General features: G+C 41.8%; 1 protein-coding gene across 4 annotated transcripts in view; it reads left to right on the plus strand.

The window, feature by feature from the left end:
- Positions 1 to 21,305, plus strand: part of b3glcta (beta 3-glucosyltransferase a) — a 50,149-nt gene that overhangs the window by 25,473 nt on the left and 3,371 nt on the right. For 2 of the 4 annotated variants that reach the window (XM_081700009.1, XM_027028852.3), the window contains exons 4-13: positions 1,004 to 1,113; positions 9,273 to 9,349; positions 9,803 to 9,914; positions 10,607 to 10,743; positions 10,963 to 11,026; positions 12,095 to 12,226; positions 14,165 to 14,234; positions 16,292 to 16,405; positions 19,588 to 19,687; positions 19,912 to 20,031. In XM_081700009.1, coding sequence (XP_081556135.1) covers positions 1,004 to 1,113; positions 9,273 to 9,349; positions 9,803 to 9,914; positions 10,607 to 10,743; positions 10,963 to 11,026; positions 12,095 to 12,226; positions 14,165 to 14,234; positions 16,292 to 16,405; positions 19,588 to 19,687; positions 19,912 to 20,031 — 1,036 coding nt within the window. The remainder of the gene's footprint in view (positions 1 to 1,003; positions 1,114 to 9,272; positions 9,350 to 9,802; positions 9,915 to 10,606; positions 10,744 to 10,962; positions 11,027 to 12,094; positions 12,227 to 14,164; positions 14,235 to 16,291; positions 16,406 to 19,587; positions 19,688 to 19,911; positions 20,032 to 21,305) is intronic. The other 2 variants (XM_081700011.1, XM_081700012.1) reach the window with 2 other exon arrangements.

Below are 21,305 nucleotides of genomic sequence, written 5' to 3' on the forward strand. Positions count from 1 at the left end.
GCTGAATATAGAGTTTATTTTATGGTTCCAATAACTAAAGGACTTTTGGGAAATGTCACAGATTTTCCTCGGTGTAATGTTATAACAACCTCAGATTACAATCCTGTCACAGTGTCACACCATCACGCCGTCCGGACATTTTCCCAGACATACATCACAGCAACATCAGCACTTAAAATCAGCCAGGGATTTTGAATTTAATCTGCTTGAAAGTTGTTTACAGTGGAACTTCACACCAGGCTTTCGACGTGTAATCGAGACATCTTTCTTACTTGTCAGCTGTGTTAGCTTTCCTTAATTAAAATGCAGCACATCTCAAAGGTGAGACGAATCATGAAACTGCATCAGAGATGTATTGACAGACCTCGAGTACCCTTTTGGCTGGAAGACTCAGTAAAAATTTTGGCATTTTGGCATGTCATTCAGCCTTAATAAGGACAGATGTGTCATAAGCTTACTCAGCCCTTTCCTTCAGTTCTTGCTGACAGGGACCAACAACCCAGTCCACTGCACCATGTTTTTTCTAGGTTTTAAATAAATGAGGGCGAAATTGTAAGTCTTGTAAACCTGGCAGTTAATTCGGTTACTTTGATGTGAATACCATTAAAATGGGCTGAAGTGTTACTAATGGTGATCGCTTAATGCAGAAAAGTGGAAATATAATTTAAGATGAGTTCATTTTTCTGTTTCATTATCATTTCGAATGGACATCATGATAAACAAAGAAGAGCCGAGTTATAAATGCAGGGGGAGAGTGCAGAGGATGCAACTTTATTGCAGGATTTTACTGGACTCTGAAAGGTGGTGCAGTGTGTCCTCTTCCAAATGTGCAGATCTGTGTTCATGTATTCTAGCTTTCCTTGGTTCTTGTGTTTAAAGGCCTGAGGGAGGCTAGGCACATATTTTGTAATTTTGCGTTGACTCTTGCATTTTGTGTGTGTGTGTGTGTGTGTGTGTGTGTGTGTGTGTGTGTGTGTGTGCGTGCGCGCGTGCGTTCCTGCAGGCCTGAGGGAGGTGGTATTTGTAATCCAGAGTCAGAGGAACTCTTTCCATGTGCAACGGGCAAAAAGACTCCAAGCAGACCTGCTCCAGCAGACAGAGGTGCTTCAAGAGGTACAGTCACTCTATATCCTTGCTATATTTATAAATGCTTTTTTACCCACTTTCGTTAATACCTTTGGCTGCAACAAATTGAATTCCACTCGTAAAGCTGAGTTCATGCACCCCCCCCCCCCCCCCCCCACACACACACACACACACTGGGATTAATGCCGAGATCACTGTGTTTCTCTGCGTTTCTGGTCAAAACACGCCCACAGTATGTAAATATTTCAGTTCCGGGTGGGTACACCTACAGCGGGCATGAATCGCACAACTCTCAGGATGTCATGCAGTGAACTGCTTCAGAAAACTGACTGGTGTTTCCTCGTGCACTGTGAGATGCTGCTCACATGATCCTGTCGCTGTGCCAGATATACATGACAAACATCAAGTCAGACCTTCATAACAATTGAATATGCCGTGTGACTGGAACTCCTCCCGGGGAGTTCTTTAGCCATTCCTTTTAATGTTCATCAATATCTGAAATGAATCTGTTTTTCCTTAGTCATTATCTTCTTTTTAAAAAATAAGAAAAATGTACTTATGAAAAAGAATATGTTGACATTGCTGATCCAGTCTAATATTTAAAAATATTTAGAGATTTTCTGTCCTAATTTTTGTGTGCACGCGTGTCCGTGCATTGTGTGTGTGTGTGTGTGTGTGTGTGTGCGCGGAAGAGAAGCAAATGCAAGTCTCCAACTTAAGCGTTTCATGAGAGTGAGGAAAACGAACATAAAAGTGCAATAACCACAACAAAACAAGCCAGGCTTAAATAGGCTTAAATAAGGATCAGCATGATGGGATAATAACCCCAGGTGGTGAGGGTGAGGAAGCGGAACACACCACCTGAGGAAGTCATACACACAAAACACTGACAAGTGAGAACACAACAGAAACAGAAACAAAGTACACATGCTCACCGCCACCGATTGCCAGTGGCTGTCCGGAGGGAGTTTATAAAGCACCATGTCAGATGCTTTATAAACATCCCTGCTCTGTGTAGAAATCTCTCTACTTAGAAAAGCACATGACAAAATGTTTATTTGCTCTCTACAATTATATGGCATTAATAGTCCAGTGCCCAAAGCTGTGATATTTCCAATGTTAGAAACTAGATTCACAAATAAAAGACTGATCCATGCCTCGAGTAGGGTCAAACCTCAAGTATGGCACAGCTTGAAACACCATGCTTCAAGTCTCATGGAAGACAAGCATCAAGACTATTCTCTGTCCTGGTTCCCAGATGGTGGAATGAACTTCCACAGTCTTCAAACAGACTGAAGATCCAACTATTCGTGGAATATTCAAATGACCACTGGACCTTGCTGCTATGCTGAGTAACTGAAACTCTAGTACTTATTGTAGGGTATTGTGCATTGCACTTATTGTTGTCTGTTATAGATCTTATGTGTTTTGCACTTCTAGCCATCAGTATTGATCCCTGTATTTCCACAGCATTCTAGTTCACTGGTATCTTGAACTCTAACCTACTGTACTGGCAAGGATACATTCTATGAGTAAATGACAAAGCACTTTTGTAAGTCGCTCTGGAGAAGAGTGTCTGCCAAGTACTGTAAATGTACATACGAACTGCACTCACGTATGGTGTATCCAGAGGTTGTCCCTGTATACCTTCCAGTTCTAAAAACCCGAAAAGATAAGATACAACACACCCAGAGCATATTTCCAATTCAGAGTTCCCTCCATCTCCCATAATCTCTCCCAAACAGATTAACCCACCTCTTCTTCATCTGCCCATGATCTCTCCCAGAATAACCAACCCCTTCATCTCCCCATGGTCTCTCCCAGATTAACCAACCCCTTCTTCATCTCCCATAATCTCTCCCAGACAGATTAACCCACCACTTCATCTCCCCATGATCACTCCCAAACGGATTAACCCACCTCTTCATCTAACCATGATCTCTCCCAAACAGATTAAACCACCTCTTCATTTCCCCATGATCACTCCCAGAATAACCAGTCCCTTCTTCATCTCCCCATGATCTCTCCCAGATTAACCAACCCCTTCATCTCCCATGGTCTCTCCCAGAAAGATTAACCCACAACTTCATCTCCCCATGATCTCTCCCAAACAGATTAAACCACCTCTTTTTCATCCGCTATTTCTTTTCACCTCTCTACAGTTTCCTAGATTCCCCTTTTATGCATGTTTTCTTTATTTCTTTCCATTTTGTCAATTTTTTCTTCACCCCAAAAAGAATACGGCATACTTTCACAAACCTTTCATGGAGTGTGATTGAGTTATGTAACAGCAGTTTATTCTGATCTCAGTCAGCCACCTACCAGTGCCGTTATTCTCCAAACGTTGGTTCCTCAGACTAGTAGGGGGCATTTCTTATGACTAATGAGTGTAGATCAGATTTACTTGTTAGGTTTCTCTCATAGCAGAGTCACAGGGCAGAAGTCCCTTGAAGACTTGTCAAGTGTTAATGCCCTAAAACTTCTCTGCTGACTTAACTGTACTTTCAAAACAGCAGCTCCTGACAAGACCCATAACTCTTAAACCGTGCTTAATTTGATCAAATCAATAACATTGAAGCTACCACCTTCCACTTCTACTGAGGAAATCTATACCAAAATCCCTGCTTAGAATAGCAATGGTTCACCAGTGTAAATTGGATTCAAGTTGAAGTCCCAGTTGTACCATCTACTGTCTTTGGCCTGACTAGCTGTGTTGGGCAGAATCTTTTCCTCCATTGCTATGTGTGAAATTAAAATCTGATTTACCAAGCCCACAATAAAATGGTGGAATATGTCAAATCAAGGCTAGAGTACAAAATGTGTATTTTACTGCAGTTTGTAGGAAACTTCAGTAGAGCCCCGAAGCCACATGTCTGGTGAAGAAATTTCCATGCAAAACTGGTAATTACCCAAACATTGGTTACACGAACAAAATATGTGATCAGCCATGCTTCTAATATCTCCACACATGTGTGCGTGTGAGGGTGGGTGGATGTGCACCTGGTTAAATGCATATGTATATAGGAGAGAAGCACATTTTTCCATGTAGATGGTACAACAACCAGATGTTTACACTTGCACACTAATTACATATAAAGGACACTTGCTTTTCTTACCAAATGCCCAAAATTAAATGAGAAAGGCTTAGTGCATCTAGCAGGGTTCTCACTAGTTGTGGAATTTCCAAAATATCATGGAATTTTAAAAAGTCTACTCCAGAAAGTCAGGGGTTTTAATCATTTTTGGAGGGTTCAAGTCATCGAATATCAAGGGATTGTGTTTGTACCATCTTTAGTAGCCATTTATCAAAATGTTATATTTTCATGTAATTCCCATAATTTTCACATCATTTTGTGAGTGGTTGCTATGGTTACTTGATGTTTCACGCCTATTTAAGGCGACCTATTTTTCTGTTCATTGCAGGTCATGAAAAATCAGCTTTTTAAGTCAGTGAAAATCAGGGAAGTTGACATTTGACTTGGAGTGGAACTCTGATCTGGCCAATAGTGCACTCCTGCGAGCACCGTGAGGCTCTCATCTGTGGCGTGTCAAAAAAGCCACCCCTGGAAACACCCAGTTTACACTGCAGTGGTGCTCAGCTTGCCTCACCACACTGTTAAGAGTAGAATATCCACAGATTTCTTGTCTTTGCATTTTCCTTCCGTAAGTCTGTAAAAGGTCTGAACCTGAACATAAATACTTAATAATACCCTAATAAAACAACATTTGGTAATGGGGGAATACAAACATTTGTGACAGAATTCCTGTCGATGCTTTGATGCGTCAGTCCAGTCCTCTCAGTAATTCTTTAAAAATTAGTCACGAATTTGACTGCCAAAAATGTTCAGAGTAATTGTATGAGATTTGGGGCATTTAACTGATTCATAACCCATTCTGTTATGCACTGGATTCTGTAGGGGAGCTAGATACTTAGCCATGTTTTCTATGAGGCTTTTAAATCAGCCAATTTTTAAATCAACACAAGAGTGGCCTACTTTTTTGAGTTATTAATCCTTTATTCAGTACCCAAACAATTTGAGCTCATTCCAGAAAGCATTAGATCAAGTGATTACATTGTAGGTGGCAAAAACTTTGTGAGCACTTAGCAGAATGGGGGGTAAAAGCAATCATTCATCAGACTTCAGCATGTGTTAGACTATTTGGGTTTGGTCCAAATGTAGAATGATGGGCAACCTGGCCCCAAGACTCCTCACATCTGTGTAACTGAAAGTAGCTGTATCAGTGGAAATGACTTGATTGCTGAGGGAACCAACAGATAGAGATGCATCATTAATGTGTGTATCACATAGTTTTTCTATTGGTAAATGACTGCTTATAATCCTCGTAATGATATGGCTGTTTCAGAGGTTCCATAGAATGCATTAATTCAGTATTTAAATTGTTTTCTAATGTATGTGACTAAGGTATGTGACTTTGGTTGGGTGAAACATGCCCAGATGTAGTTTTACACGGCAATTAACAACCCTATGATTTGGTCCTAGAATGAAACAAGCCATTCTCAAGAAGCTCTCAAACAAACTGATTTTAAAAGATTGCCTATATGAATGGCCAGATGACAATCAATTACACTTCAGTGGCGAAACTAATGTTGGCTAGAAGGAGCGAGTTAGCTATAGAGCAGATATCTCTAAGCAGCTAGTTAGCTTCTGAGTTTTGTTGAAATATAAATTAGAAATTTACAAATTTTTACATCTTTACAAAGATGCATCTTGTAAATTTATATGACAACAGATTAGTTCTTTGAATGGAACACTGGAGAATAAAATCAACCTCTGTGTAAATAATCTAGGTCGTCCCTAACTCTATTTAGTTCTATGTATTTAAGATATGCGAGTTATTGGAGCGTACTAATAGCTAACGTTACATTACCTAAATTAGCTTACTGTATGTCAGTTTCATGTACCATGTGTCAGCTCAATGGCACCTTGTACCATGTGCCATGTATCAGTTCAGTGGCACCTTGTACCATGAAACAGATCAATGGAACCTTGTACCATGTACTATGTATCAATTCAATGACACCTTGTACCATGTATCGGTACAATGGAACCTTGCACCATGTACTACCATGTATCAGTTCAATGGAACCTTGCACCATGTACTACCATGTATCAGTTCAATGGCACCTTGTACAATGTGCCATGTATCAGTTCAGTGGCACCTTGTACAATGTGCCATGTATCAGTTCAGTGGCACCTTGTACAATGTGCCATGTATCAGTTCAGTAGCACCTTGTACAATGTGCCATGTATCAGTTCAGTGGCACCTTGCACCATGAATCAGTTCGATGTCACCTTGTACCATGAATCAGTTCAATGGCACCTTGTACCATGTGCCATGTATCAGTTCAGTGGCACCTTGGACCATGTCCCATGTATCAGTTCAATGACACCTTTAAGGTTTTAACAGTTAATAAATCGGTCAAAGAACACATTTCTTGTCCCTGTTTAGGGATGACTGTAATACATAAACCTTGCTGTAATTTCTAGATATTGTTAATTATTATATTGCAAGAGTTCATATTGCCTTTAAATTCCTATTGCCTTTGAATTCATATTGCATATGGCTATTGCTGTAAGTCTCTTGGTCTATTTGGAAATACTGAATTGCTGATCACTGAAGCACCGGAGGAGCTGATTTGACATTCATATTCCCTGCATATAAACTGCCACAAGATGTCAGCACCAGTGTGGAAAAGAACCAATGGCTTGTAATCTTGATGAATAATCTCTATCCACACAGATCTTGACATGCTATCTGAGGCTTCCTTTACTGGGCTAGTGTTGTGCGATTCTACAGTTTCACCTTAAAATACTTTATATCCCTGGTAATGGAAGGATAATTAGAAGTTATAGAAAATAATTTCTTGTCATATTTATTTTTTTATGTAAAGACTTATTTTACAGTCCTAAAGAAAATGCTTGGACCCCTACTTTGACTTGGCATTTTTTTATTATTAGTTGCTCTTGTTCGACTTCATTTTCTCAGTAGTGACACTGGTGTGCTTCCAGGCTTACAATCATCTGGGACAAAATATAAATACTAACGCTGCTACTCATTAACAGTATTCAGTTTGCACTTCGGAATAATAACAGCGTGACAAAGCCACAATGAATCTCCAACATTTGCCACTGTACGGAAACTTCTCGCTCGAGTACTTGCAGCACTTGGTCTGTTCAGATGTGCCCCACTCTAGTTAACAAACCGGCATTTAGTCTCCTTTAGACTACACTGACGTGAATAGCGGCTGATCGATGGGAGGATGCTTCCAACACCAGGGGGCCACCGTGAGCGTGACTGGCCTAACTGAGCAACAAGACAGCACATAAGGGAGATTAATGGTGTTTGGTTTTTTTGTTTGGTTTTTTTTTGGCATGTCAGCTGCACAAATAAACCCCATATTTGAAAACAAAAATAAATAAGTTTAAAAACTATACTAATCTAAACATGGACAAAAAGGCAGATTGAACAAAAGAGTGTTTATCTATTATAAACTGTATCCATCATAAAGTTCATAATAGGCTATGTAACAATGAACATGGGCAAAGATTTAGGTTTCCAGTAAGTACCTGGACTGAAAGAGCTGGTCTGATGCATGCTGTGGGATAAACAGGCTCGTGCCCAGCACAATTTAGTCTGTACTTTGTAAAAGTGGTTCATGGGCACACTTGCTTTGATTGCACCGTGATTGGATACTGTTTGTGATTGGAAATGCTATTGTAATTGAGTCTCATAACCTTTTGATATTTGGTATTGTTTGAATACCTAATGAGATCCTTAATTACACTGAGTTTGGCTCAGTCTTCAAATGTACAGCAGATTTCACTACACACTGTTTGGTTGGTCTCTGCAGAGGACACCAACATGTTGGCAAACCACTGCCTCAGCTTTCATAGCCAAGAACAGTCCCGGTTTTCCTGTGTAAATGTCATACTGGTGAAACTGGAGATGGAAGTTAGTGAGCCACGTCAAGGGAAAAGACTCTCACTGCATGAAAACCTTAACGGTGTTTTGACGGAGTGCTAGTAAACCATTCAAACCAGAACAAAACAATAAAAAAAAAAAACACCTAACCAACAAGCTGAACAGATCAAGGTTCTTTTATGTCATCCCATAGGTATTTAGGAACCTTTTTGGCTGCATATAGTTCCGTCAGGCAGGCAGTTCAGACCTATCAAGTGACATAAGGCCTTGTGTCACATGGCAGCAGCTCAGGTGTGCTAATTACTAACTTCCCATACAGACAACTGGATGGAGCATGATTGAAGTTGCATGCCGTGCCATTTCCTGTTCCCGCAAACGGCAGGGTCTTGCTGACCTTCGCCTTCATCCTCTTCGCCATTCTCATTCCCAGAATTGACTCAACGTAGAAGTCACTCTCTGAAACAGTACTTATTCTCTTGTGAACCTGTGGTAAAAATGAAAGATTTCAGATTTCAGATTACATCAAGTAAATCCAAACTACTTTGCAGTGCAATAGTATCTTTGAAAATTAACACAACTCCAAACTAAAGTCTAGAAACTTGCTACTGGTACATTTTAGCATTAGTATATATTATGCCTTTTTAAGCCAGGGTTATTTTCCCTCTCGGGATGATCTTAAAACAGCTAAGCAATGTTCTTTACTGATCATCTTGTGATTTGTTTGTTCCAACACAAAACCATCACTAAGGATTGATTGCTTAAGCTCTTAGTTCAACCGCTCATAAAAGGGAAATGAGACAATATGCACTAAGGGGATACTGAGCATTACTGCCTAAAGCCGAGATACTCCCGTCTGTTAACCCACCATCTGCTACTGACATGCATGCACAGTATTTCTACCTCTTTTTCAGTTGTATATACATTTATTAAGCAAGTTCATCGTGAGAGTGATGAAAGTTCATGAAAGTGACTGTCAGTGCTTGATGACTTGAAGTTCATTCTAATTTAATGAAATTGGACTAAATCTGTCTCCTCACAAGACAAATGAAGCCATATATTAAGGGCATTTCAGTGGAACGTCATGTCAGTTGAAGCTGTGATGCTATTTCTTTTTCTCACTGACACGGTACGTCAGATGTGCGAGAATTTGTAAATCGGGAGTAAGCAAACCTAACAGCCATCTGTGTAGACTCGGGCTTTCTGCTCCTCTGCTTCTCTGACGGTGACTCATCCATTTTCAGAGGCCACCTGCCGTCCTGCTGCTACACGCTCTCTCAGACAGCGAGGGAGACTGGAGCATTCTGCCCCTGCTACCCTAGTGAGTTTCCCTGTGCCAGCCACGCCCTCAGAGGCACAAAGACCCACTGCATAGGTTCACCATACAGCTCTGTCCACTTGGGTTATGTTTTGCTATTAGAAAAGCAGTATTGATTTATTTCCATTAGTACATAATTATTCCAATCTTTTTTTCTTTTTTTGTATGTGGTTGAATCCTTCCTACGTGTTGATCTCATCCAGTTAAACAAGCAATCATTAATGGCTACAGACTCTAAACCTTCACTCTTGTAACTATATACCTTTCATATGTAGTTAAGTGGGATAAGTGATCCAAACATAAGCATCTGCTCATTTAGATTTATGCAGTAGTAGCCCCAAACATTAGTGTTCTCCAGTGTCCTCACTAGTCTTAATCAGTTTGGATCCAGCCTGGGGTGTTTGGCTGTCTCAGCTCTGATGGATTAGGGTTCCAGCGAGCATGTTTGTTTTTCAGTTTTTCCTCTCACTTTGGGAGGAACTCCTCGTGGCTTATGTTTCTGGAAGAGGAGACCAACGTAAACGTGGAAAAACTTCACAGTGTCCTCAAGAAGTTTGACCGTAGAAAAGTAAGTGGAGGTGTTTTGTAAAATGAATGGTTTGTTTTGCTCCTGAGGTCTTAGTTTAATTTACCTGTATCCTAATTATAGTTCAACATGAAGAGGATATTGAATATTGGAGAGAATATTGAATTTGTCTATTCTTAGTTCAGTCTGAGTTTTCTCTTTTGATTAGTGGTATTAGTGGTACTGCTTGAAACACTGGTATAATCTCAGAGATCCAAAACTTCAGCTCAACTGAGATTCAAGTCTATGAATCTGAAAGGCAAGCTAAGGGTGATGGTAGCTAAGACATGTTGTCCATCAGTAAAAGGCTGTACATTGGGAGCTCTCTGAATGTACTTTCAGAACCTTTCTTCCACATCTCTGCTTGTGTTTGTGATGTTCTGTGTGAAGGCAGAGGTAGCGGTACAGGTAGTGCTAATCATCCTCCCATACAGCCACATTGATTTTAATTGCAAATCAGTTGTCTATAGATCAGTTTATCTGTTTTTCTGTGTTACATGTTTGATTTGAATATTTTACCTCACTGTCAACTCTTCCTACTCTGTTAGCTTCAAGAGGCGAACAGCAGATTTAGGCAGTCGTAGTGTTTTTTAGAGAAATGTCTTCACTGGAGGTCCTTTGTCCTCTTCAGAAGGGCATGTTCTCAGGCCTGCCATGGCTCACACCCTCACTGCTGCCACTTCCTGTGCCTGTAGGAGTGGTTTCTTGGCAAGCCGCTGCATGACGACGAGTCCACCATCATCCATCATTATGCCTTTTCTGAGAACCCGTCTGCTTTCGAGTACCCAGATTTCTCCGCTGGATGGGCTCTAAGCATCCCCCTTGTCCGAAGGTCAGCCCACGGGCCCCGCCGCCACCTGCCCCATCACGCCGTCTCTCGGGCGGAGTTATACTCTCACGTCCTGTGCTTTTGAGTCACTGGCGATGAATGGCAGTAGCTGTCTGCTGCAGATAGAAATGTGGGCTTGTTTGCCAGACTGAGAATTTACCTGCTAGATGTGCAGTGCTGATTTAATAAATGGTTTAACGGGTTGTGACTTTTACATTTCAGGCTTGCCAGTAAGGTACAAAAGGAACCCCTAAAGTCTGACTTCACCATAGACCTCAAACATGAGGTGAGGAGACCGGCTTCGTCATTTGAGTTGACATATTTATTTAGCTTAATATTGACTTAATTTGCTTAGCAATGTGCTCTTATAAATTGTTTATTGACATCAATAAGGGCACGTCACGTTTTATGAATGTGTGATAATTTCATAATTCAGAGGTGCTAACTGTTCCTGTGCTCTCACACACTCACTCCTGAGGATCTTGTCTCTTTCATTTCCTAAGGTTTTATAATCCCACAGCAGTGAGATCTGAAATCATGTTTCCAACTTGAGGACATTTTTTATCTGCATCCCCCCCCCCCTCTCTCTCTCTCTCTCTCTCTCTCTCCCTCTCTCTCTCTCTCTCTCTCTCTCTCTCTCTCCCTCTCTCTCTCTCTTTCCCTTTTTGTCCTTTTCCACTCACTCATTGTATCTTTTAGTCCTCTCTCAGAACTGAAATCTCTCACCCTCTTGCACACTCTCTCTGTTGTTGTCCATCTCTCATGTTCTCTGTCTGTCTGTGTCTGTCTCTCCCTTTATGCATCTTTTGTCCTGTCTCCATTCACTTATGTGCTGATCACTGCCTGCTTCAGAACATCTCTCTCTGGATGTGCTATGACAGTTGCATTTTCTTGCCTCTTGGATGCACATTAAAAGTCGATGAACATCCGTTTTCCTGCTGAAGTCTGAAACAAGAGTTGTAGAATGTAGTAAATGGCCTCCATAGTCAGATGGTATCTGGGCGTCTTACTGGTTTACCATGAACTTAGGAGCAGATACACTAAAAAATGCAATGTATAAACTAATTTAGTTACCTGTTTTAATTCTGCACGTTCATGAAGTCAGGTAAAGGCTAATATAATAACATGGAATAAAATCACAGCTAAATCTGGTCTTGGTCTGCAACCTTTTACATGTGACCCACTTTACATTTAACAGTTGTGAATTTTGGGTACATAGAATGAGAGTGGGGAGTGTTTGCAGTGTATTTGAGAATTGAGTCACTCACTTTTGCTGAAACAGGTCAAATCAGTTGTTTCCTGAGCAGTGTGATAAATCAGCATTACCAACGTAATGTCTGCCCTGTGCATCTAGGTGGCGCTGTACATCTGGGATGAGGGAAAAGGGCATAGACTGACGGCGGTTCCCGAGCTGTGTACTTTGCCAGAGCAGTCCACCAGATCCCAGCACTGTGCCACCACTGTTGGCGTCCGTCCACCACTGTGTGTAGGTAACCACAAGATCTGGCAACACCAGTCTGTCATCCTCACGGCAGCACGGCCTTAACTGGCAAGGACCGGATGTTGAGGCAGACCGACACAACCCTGTTAATGTTGCCTGTAGATGCAGCTTTATGGGTTTGTTTACATTATGAAAACATTTACTCTTGGGACATATTTCTTAGTTCCATATATCATAATTCAACAGGTATTGTTTTTAAAAAAAATTGTAAATTAACAAGATTTATGCATCACATTGGCAGTTAGGACGGCTGAAGAACAAATACTGTCACAGCCTGAAAACAGATTATTAGTTAGATTATTAGTTGGATTATTATCTGAACAATCAAATAACCAGCAGTTTGTTCTTTACAAAGACAGTGGTATGGGTTTGGCATTCTCCCACAAAGGCCTTTGTTTGTGTCTACTTCCTGGAGCGTTGGAAGGCTCTACACTCTGACAGCTGTCTCGTGATTGGTCCCCAGACCCGAACCTCATCCTGCCTTTGGAATGCTCTTTGATCTTCACAGGATTATTATTTTGCAACATGGTGGATGGGGGTGAAGAACCAAAAATTGTTTTAGGCTTCATGCTTTGGCAATCTTAGTTTTCAGGTTCCATTTGACATTCCTTATCGTGTATCTTATCATTTACTTTCAGGATCAGGGCTGCGTTATGAGAAACTTCATCCATTAAGGTCTCACTAGAGACAACACACCTTTGTCCTAATTGAAATATTACTCATGAAGTCTCCTCCAAACCTTTTTATTGCAGTAGAATAAAAAAAACACTTGACATTCTATTACAGTTACATGTCCCATTATTGTAAACACGTTTAACTCTCTTAGTGTTTACTCAATATGGCCTGGAAAAAAAAAAAAAAAGTCAGAGAGCGTCGGTCCTGCAGGTGCAAACACTTTGTTGATGAGGGAGGTCGGAGGAGAACAGGCAGACTGGTTCAAGCTGCCAGGAAGGCTACAGTAACTCAGATCACCATTGCAGTGATGGCAAGCTGAAAAGCATCTCAGCACATGTGACACATCAGACCGTGGAACAAATGGGCTATAATTGCAGAAAATTATGTCAAGTTGCACTGCTGTTAACCAAGAACGGGAATCTGAAGCTGTAGGGGGTGATAGGACGATTCTAGCACCTGTGACTGACAGGGGCCCTAATTCAAGTTTAGTGAAATTCTTTTTTTTGTTTTAGGTTCAGCTTTCTATAATAACCCACACTTTTAGAAACTAAATGGTGTGATTAAATGATGTCAGATCATACCTGTGCATGGCACCCGCCCCTCCCCCAGGGCAGCTGGAAGTCCAGTGGGAAGGGGGACCTGGAATTCCAGGTGTTGTGCTCAGAGCAAAGCTTCTGAACTGTTGCACCACAGATTGGTCTCCTCGTCTCACACCCTCACGCTGCTCACGACAGATGCGGCGGGTAATTCCGTTGAGAGCCGAGCTGGAGCACTTTCTAACAAACGGCTGCATGCACATGGGCGTGAACGGATGCACAAACAAAATAACCAGCAGTGGATAATTTGGCAAGCAAATGGGGTGGCACTTAGATTCCCATGTTCACACCTCTTTGATTTATTCTGAGCAGCGTGTGCTGAACATACTGCTCATTCTTTTTCTCGCTGTGTGTGTGTGTGTGTGTGTGTGTGTGTGTGTGTGTGTGTGTGTGTGTGTGTGTGTGCGCGTGCGTGTATGTGTGTGCGTGCGTTTCTCCACTGACACCGTGCAATGCTGAAGAAATGTTTGGAAATTTGTAGTGAATTGAGCTATGAGACCCTAGTCATCACTAAAAGAATAGTACATAAAGAAACGAAAACCTAGTGTTGTGTTGCCCTGATGACAGCTGTCAGGAGGTGCATGACAATGTGTGTCCCCTGGGTCAGAAGTGTGTGCATATCATAACACATAGGATGTCTTTTTCACACTAGGGTGAGCCCGTCAAAAGGGAAGACATATTTGTGGCTGTGAAAACGTGCAAGAAGTTCCACTTGGATAGAGGTGAGTTGCTTGGTTATTCGAGTGCCCTTTCCATGTTTAATAGTTATACCTCTCCTTTCAGATAAGGCTTTAGGTTCTTTAAGCCAGAGTTCAGAGTCACTGGCTGTTTAGTGCTATACAAAAATGTTTTGTAGCCAGTGATGTTGTGGTTATTGTTGGGGGGTTTTTTGTGTAATGTGAATTGTCTTTGTGTGGTCCTCCAAGTTTTTTATTTGGGTTTGGATTAACACTTGTATTATATGTGGTAGGTCATGTGGTATTATTTTTTTTAATGCTTTGTCTGTTAGATTTAATTTCTTGGGTTCGGTCCTTTCCACCTGTCGGTGCTAAATTCCAATGTATGCTGGCATAATAATTTCTGTTTCACTCAAGGAAAAATAAATAATGCAGACTTGAAAGTGACTTGAAGAGAATAGTTGGTCCAGTTCTCCACTGCAGGAGTTTTCAGGAGTTATTATGTAATAGCTCCACCTTTTTACATACTAGTGTTTGTAAATCTCCACCATTATATCCACACCACGCATTAATCAACATATGCACATTGATATTCAATACCTACACCACTTGGAGCTTTGTACAATTACAGTCCAAGAGAAGACTTATCTTTTTTTAAAAGACTTCATCTTACATAAGGTTGTTTTTCTCTACCATCCTGTACCTGGTGGAGAGATTATGTGCCTGACACAGAGGTCTGCAGAGGCTTACCAAGAATCCTTTGCAGAAGTCTGCAGAGGCCTCTACAGATCATTTTATAAAGATACGCAATCTCTATGATCCTTTATGATTTATGTTGTTCATATTTCTAATTCAATGTTAACACCTCTTTTCCCTATAAACACTCTTTGTATTACCTCATGCCTGTTTCAATACACAGTTAAATGACTGCTGGACATGCAATCGTTGCAGGAAATGAATTCGATTCACCCCTTTTAGGTGGAAGAGGTAGCATGTGTTTCTTGAGACTGAGGGTGAGGTATGCTTGGACTCTAATGGAGACCTTTACTGTTCCTGGCTCTTACTGGGAGCCTGGGAGGATACAGGGCATAGTGGGATGTCCTCCATATCTGTCTGTCTGTCTGTCTGTCTCTCTGTCTGTATCTTTATCTCTATATCTATCTATCTCTATCTCATATCACGGGTCTTTATGGCTGAAACGAGCAGTCATTCAGCACCACACGTTGTTCCTCCACTTAAAGTGGTGGTGCCTGTTTAGGGGGAAAGAACTAGGGTGGAAAATGGGAGGAGAGGTAAAAACTGGGTTTTTAATTACCTTGATAATCATAATGACCTACCTGAAATAGATAATTATGTAGCTACACGTTGAATAACTTTTAAGGGAAGTATTAGGAGGAACTTGAGATTGTCATGAATTTTATTTACATAGAACTTCAACCTCCAATGAGGCCATGTATAAATAGAAGCATAAGGTTGTGTTATTGGGAGTGTTGGTGCCTAGACTGGTTTCTTCAGAAATTACATTACTTCAGTTAACAGGAATTCCTGGACAGAAAAATTATATACTGTTTTTGTAAATTTTGAAGTCATATTATGAAGGCAGTACTGCTTTCCAGTACTGATATTGTTGTCCAAAGTAATAGGGATCATTTTTTAACCATGTCACATCAAGGGATCACTAATGTGTTTCAGTACCGGGTAAGGCGTATTGCAACTCCAATATAGAGCAATAAAATGACAATATAATAGCCACAGATTTCTTTCCCAAATTGCTCATGTCTGGTGCTTTAAAATATCTCCACATGCTTTTATTTTATTCCCCTGACTACAGACCTGCATGTCACCCAACTAAAACGAATAAAGTTGAAATTGCAGAATTCGGGGTATGATTTAAAGTACCTTGGGAGCAATGGTCATATGTCACAGTCATTGAGCCATGGAGCAGGAATTACAACAGACTAGTAAATCACCATGATTATCTGATCTAGAATAGAACCCAGCTGAGCACCTGTAAATCTTTGTGTGTGATCTAGTTGCTGTCGGCCCATGTATACCTGCAGCTTGCTGTGTGAGTGATGACTGATGGTCTCGTCCCACTGCAGTCCCTGTGGTGAAGAAGACGTGGGCGAAACAAGCCTCAAGTCTAGAGTATTACAGCGACCACGCTGATCCTTCGATACCAACCATCGATCTCGGCGTGCCCAACACAGACAGAGGTGAGATCTTTCCTTTGGCCATGAGCATGTGTACACATGGCCTGTTTTGGTTGCTGCTGGAATAGTGATTCCATGTGACTGGCATACCAGTTAGGTGGCCTCTGTCATGGTAAGGCAAGTTCAAGTGCGCAGTGCTTTTCATACACAGAGGTAATTCAAAGGGCTTTGCAAAAGACTTGCTACATATATAAATAAAAGAAATTGATTTAAACAGAAATTCTAAATAAGCTGGTAACTAAAAAAAATGTTAAAGTGCTAAAGGGGTTCAAATTGTAAAGTGTTAAAAGATGAAAATAAAGACAAATTAATAATCAAAAGAAAAAAAGGTACATTGTAGTTAGGTTTGTTATTAGATATGCATTGACTAGTCTTTGCGTTTTGTTGATGACCAAAGATGGGTGAAGAACAGTGTGACTTCCGAATAACAGTGAGTTATAATAATAACGAATAATCATGAGTTATTAAACACAGCACTAACATTTACTATCATCTAACGTTTGGTGCATGCAAGATGATTCCATGGAATAATTGCAGTGTAATTAAAGATGAAGAAGTAGTAAAAATTCCAGTCAAGTGCAGAAGGTTTCCAGGGAAACAGGAGAGGAGAGAGGTCCTTCGTCAGCTCTGCAATCTTCTAAAGGTCAAGAGGCTATATATGATATCTATCTGCATGTGCGTGGGTGTGTGTGTGAGTGTTTTGCTATTTAAGTGTTCCAGATGCTTCGTGTCTTTGGCTGTAACGGGTCATGTGCATTGAACAGTGGCATTTCCATTTGTAGCCACAGTGACGCTGCTCAGATTGACAAAAATACAGTATTCTCTCTCTTACAAGCCCTTGTATGGAGTCACCACAGAGGAAGTTTAGGCTTTGACCACCTCCTGACACAAAGTGGGAAATGACTCTCACTATACTGTAATGAGAAGGGTACCTTAGTTTGCATTCAGTTTTTTAAACCTGTGCACTTTTACAAGATAAACGTGTTGGTGCGCTTTTACCGTTTCTGTTTAGGACACCAGCTCTGCGAAAAGTCACTCTCAGTTCTGAATGAAAATGGTAACATGCAGTATCTAGGTTGCATTACTTCTAAGCATATTGCAGTAATGAAGACATCAATCTCTCTCAGCTGTCTCAGACAATATTTTTGCTCAGTAAATGATGATTTTTTTTTTTTCACTACTGCTGCTGACAAAACTGATGTGTTGAGCACACTGCAGGAGACTGCTTCTTAAGCTCTGTGGTTTCCAATCAGCCATAGTGCCATAATAGCAACACATAAAGGAGCTTTGCCTGGCACGTACTGTGCTGTGCTCCTTTTCTCCCGCTTTTTTCCCCTAGAGTCATGTGATTTCCCCTCTCAAAGTCATGTGGGGATGGCTGTGTACCTCTTGTCCTTCCCTGATTATTTGATTATTCATGAGCATGTAAATTCTTCTCCAAGGTCTGTAACTGAGGTCTGTAACTGTCTGCTTACAGTTGAGTGTCCAGCAGCTTCTCTGATCGCAGTGGCCAGTCCTTGCAGCAATACTGGTAACAGTGGGCTTCGGTTAAACCTGTGAGCAGTTTGATTCAACTAAAGGCCGCTGTAGTTGCCCGGCTTGGCACCCGAATACGGCCGCTAACTTAAATGTCACTTACACCATTCCAAAAACTTGGACTTTCCTATCACTCAAATTATTGAATCAGTAATAACTTTAAATGGTTGGCCCATATAGTGATTTATGACTGTCTGACTCTTTTGTGGGCATAAAAAATCTTTTATTACACACGACCACTACAGTAAAAGCAGTCACTAAGTGTCCATGGACGATGCCTTTCCTAGAGAAGCAGCCATGCTTGTCAAACTACATGGGCCCAGGCGCCGTAGACTGCATGAAGACGCCCGCTTATTGACATCCTGGTGTAGCAAGTTTCCCGGCCTGATCGGCAGTAATCTCAAGAGGTGAGATATCATCCTGCCCTGCCATCTCCATTAGTATGGCCTTTCTGAGAAGGTACTGAGGGCAAATTCATCACTTCCGCTAGAGGCGGTCACTGTGCGGAAGTTCGTGGTGCATTCTGATGTGGGTCTAGTGCCTGGTTTCAAGTCGAGAAACTGCACTCTACCCTTCTTCCCCTCTGGGATAATTGTGGACGGCTTTGAAAAGGTAAAGGTAATGGTCTAGGCTAGCTCTCTACTTCCTCTCTCCTGGTTGGCACTTAGTCCGATGGTCATAAAGCCAGAAGAGGTTACCTAAAAAACTGTCAGCTCCAAACTGTACTAGAGGCTTGACCTTCACAGCCATTCAGATGCTCAGTATAGACTCATGAACCATCATGTAAAGTATGCAGTGTTTTCCACTGGAAGTCCAGCGGAATGGTTTGAACGTGATTTTTGTAGCGCGACACGGTGGATATTGGGAAATCAGTTGTGTTGTTTACTTATTGCCTACATCATCAGCAAGTACCAGAGTGTTTCTGCAACTCTTCTTTACTGCAGACCACAGCTCACCTCTGTTCTTTTAAGCAAAACATATACACTGGTCATTTTCGCACTTTTCTGGGAATGTGTGTAAGTCAGCAGCCAGGGTACTTGTTCTACCTGTGTCAGCTCTTCCCAGTGGAGAGGCTGTTGTGGAAAACTCACTGCCCCAGGAGCTGAGTGGCTCAAGAGAAACCTCACCAAGTTGCTCACAAAATCCTCTTTGATTATGTGTTGAGGCTCCTGCTCTCCCTGCCAAAGCAGACAACAGAGGCATGAACTCACACACACACACACACACACGCACACAAACACCAGTTCAGTCTCTATAGCAGCTCTCGTTCCACACCACCAACACAAGCAGTTTTTTTCTTTTTTCTTTTATAACCACCTTTGTCTCATGCAGAATAAATATAACAGTGGGACTGTGGCCCATAGCTAACATGGTCTGTGCAGTCAGTATGACCCCTAATTTTCATCAGAGTGTGAAGCTGTACTGGGAGGACAGAACAGGCTGCAGAGGTAGATTAGGGCAGCCAGCCGTTTCATGGAAGACAATGACGATGAAAGCATCCCAAATTAATTCAGGGTCATGCAATTTGTCTAACCAGTGCTGAAGCGACATCGCATGCTCTGGCTATAATCAGAGTCATGGGCACATAGCAGTGACCTCCACCCAGTCCCAGTGCTAGTCAAGTTCAGGTGTCTTATTTTCTTGTACAGGCCACTGTGGAAAAACCTTTGCCATCCTGAGCAGATATGTAAGTGATGCTGTGCCAACAACCGACTGGCTGCTTATTGTGGACGATGATACGCTTATAAGGTAAGGGTGAAGGACGCAGATCTTAGTCTTTCTTCTAATCGATATTTCAGCCAAATTGTTTCTGGTTCTGTGTGTGCATATGTGTTTGTGCTGTTTTCTCTGTGTTGTGTATGCTACTTGCGTCGCTTTAAGTATGCATCTGGCCTGTGGGGTTTTCTGGATGGTGTATTTTGTGCATGTGCGCGCACAACCTATGCATAAGCATGTGCGGTTTATTCCCCCAGCCTTCCCCGACTGCAGGCCCTGCTCAGCTGTTACAACCCCAGGGAGCCAGTGTGTCTGGGGGAGCGCTATGGTTACGGCCTGAGCCAAGGAGGCTACAGCTACATCACCGGGGGAGGGGGGTGAGTGCCCGTGGACTAATCATACAATACAAAATGTTCCTCAGGGAACTATTGATTCCGGAACAGCTCCTGAGCTCTGTGAGAATGGCTCTGGGGGGAGGACTGGGAGGAGAAGAGAGAACGGAGAGGAAGAAGAGGAAAGAAAAACACTTGCTAGAGGGAACCCTCACCAAGAGCCTGTGTATAAGGAGGGAGAGACACCAGACCATGCCTCAGGGAGACTCAGCTCAGTTGTATTTATATAGCACCTTTTACAACCTTACACTGGAGGTGATGCTCATGTTCTGCTTTGAGCCAGATGACGTCTTGAGAGCTACCAGTTATCATCTGTGTGATATGACCAGGGCACTCAGAGGTCAGAGTAAAAACAGAAAGGCAACTATTAACACTTTAAAAAAAAAGAAAAAAAAAGAACCTGTTTTGGTTTGAAAAAATGTTGTCACATCATCTCCTGGCAGCTCTTAACAAGTGTTCACAAGTTCTCATCACACACACCCAAGCATCGGACGGCTTTGTAACCTCCCTTCTGAGCCTTCATAAATCCACACACACATCCACCCACACACACACACACACACACACACACACACACACACACACACACATACACACACACACCCTTAAGTCTCCTTGGTCCCTTTTTACCTGCTCACACTCACATCCATGTCCTTCTACACACCCACAGAGACACCCAACTGTCCTTCATTTGTCTCTCTATAACATCAGTTTAGTGTGAGAATCCTACTGCAGAAATAAGTTTTTTAAAAAGGCAAAAAGATGTAGCTGTCTGTCTCTATATATATGGGCACCTGGGTTGTCATGTGCAGAATTAGCGGAACATGGCATTAACATTGTATATCAGCAAAGGGGTTAAGTGGCTAGAGCTTGCTGTCAAACTTAGTAGCCACAGTGGGTTTGGATTTTAGAGCAGCCCTTCAAATGAACCGTCACATGGGATAAAACAGTAAGACACTGACCATAACCGACAAAGTGTGATAGGGATGTCAAATCCCGGAGCCAAAGATTAGACAGTGTGATTAGCTAAGCCCTTCAGAGGGTGCACCCTTGCCTGAGGAGCAGAGTACGAGACATGCCTCCAAATTTCAGGTCTTAGTCATGCTCAGATTAAGACTAATCCCCAAACTCAAGGAGCCAATCATACAATCATTAAACCCAGTCCCACCGTCACTTCACCTTCGTGTGTGTGTTATAACTAATAGCAGAAGGCGTAAGTAAACACAGCCAGGCAGCAAATGCGACGTCTGTTGAATTGG

This window comes from Electrophorus electricus, chromosome 17 (genome assembly GCF_041902795.1).
Source record: "Electrophorus electricus isolate QZ-2024a chromosome 17, ASM4190279v1, whole genome shotgun sequence".
NCBI classification, from domain to species: Eukaryota; Metazoa; Chordata; class Actinopteri; order Gymnotiformes; family Gymnotidae; genus Electrophorus; species Electrophorus electricus.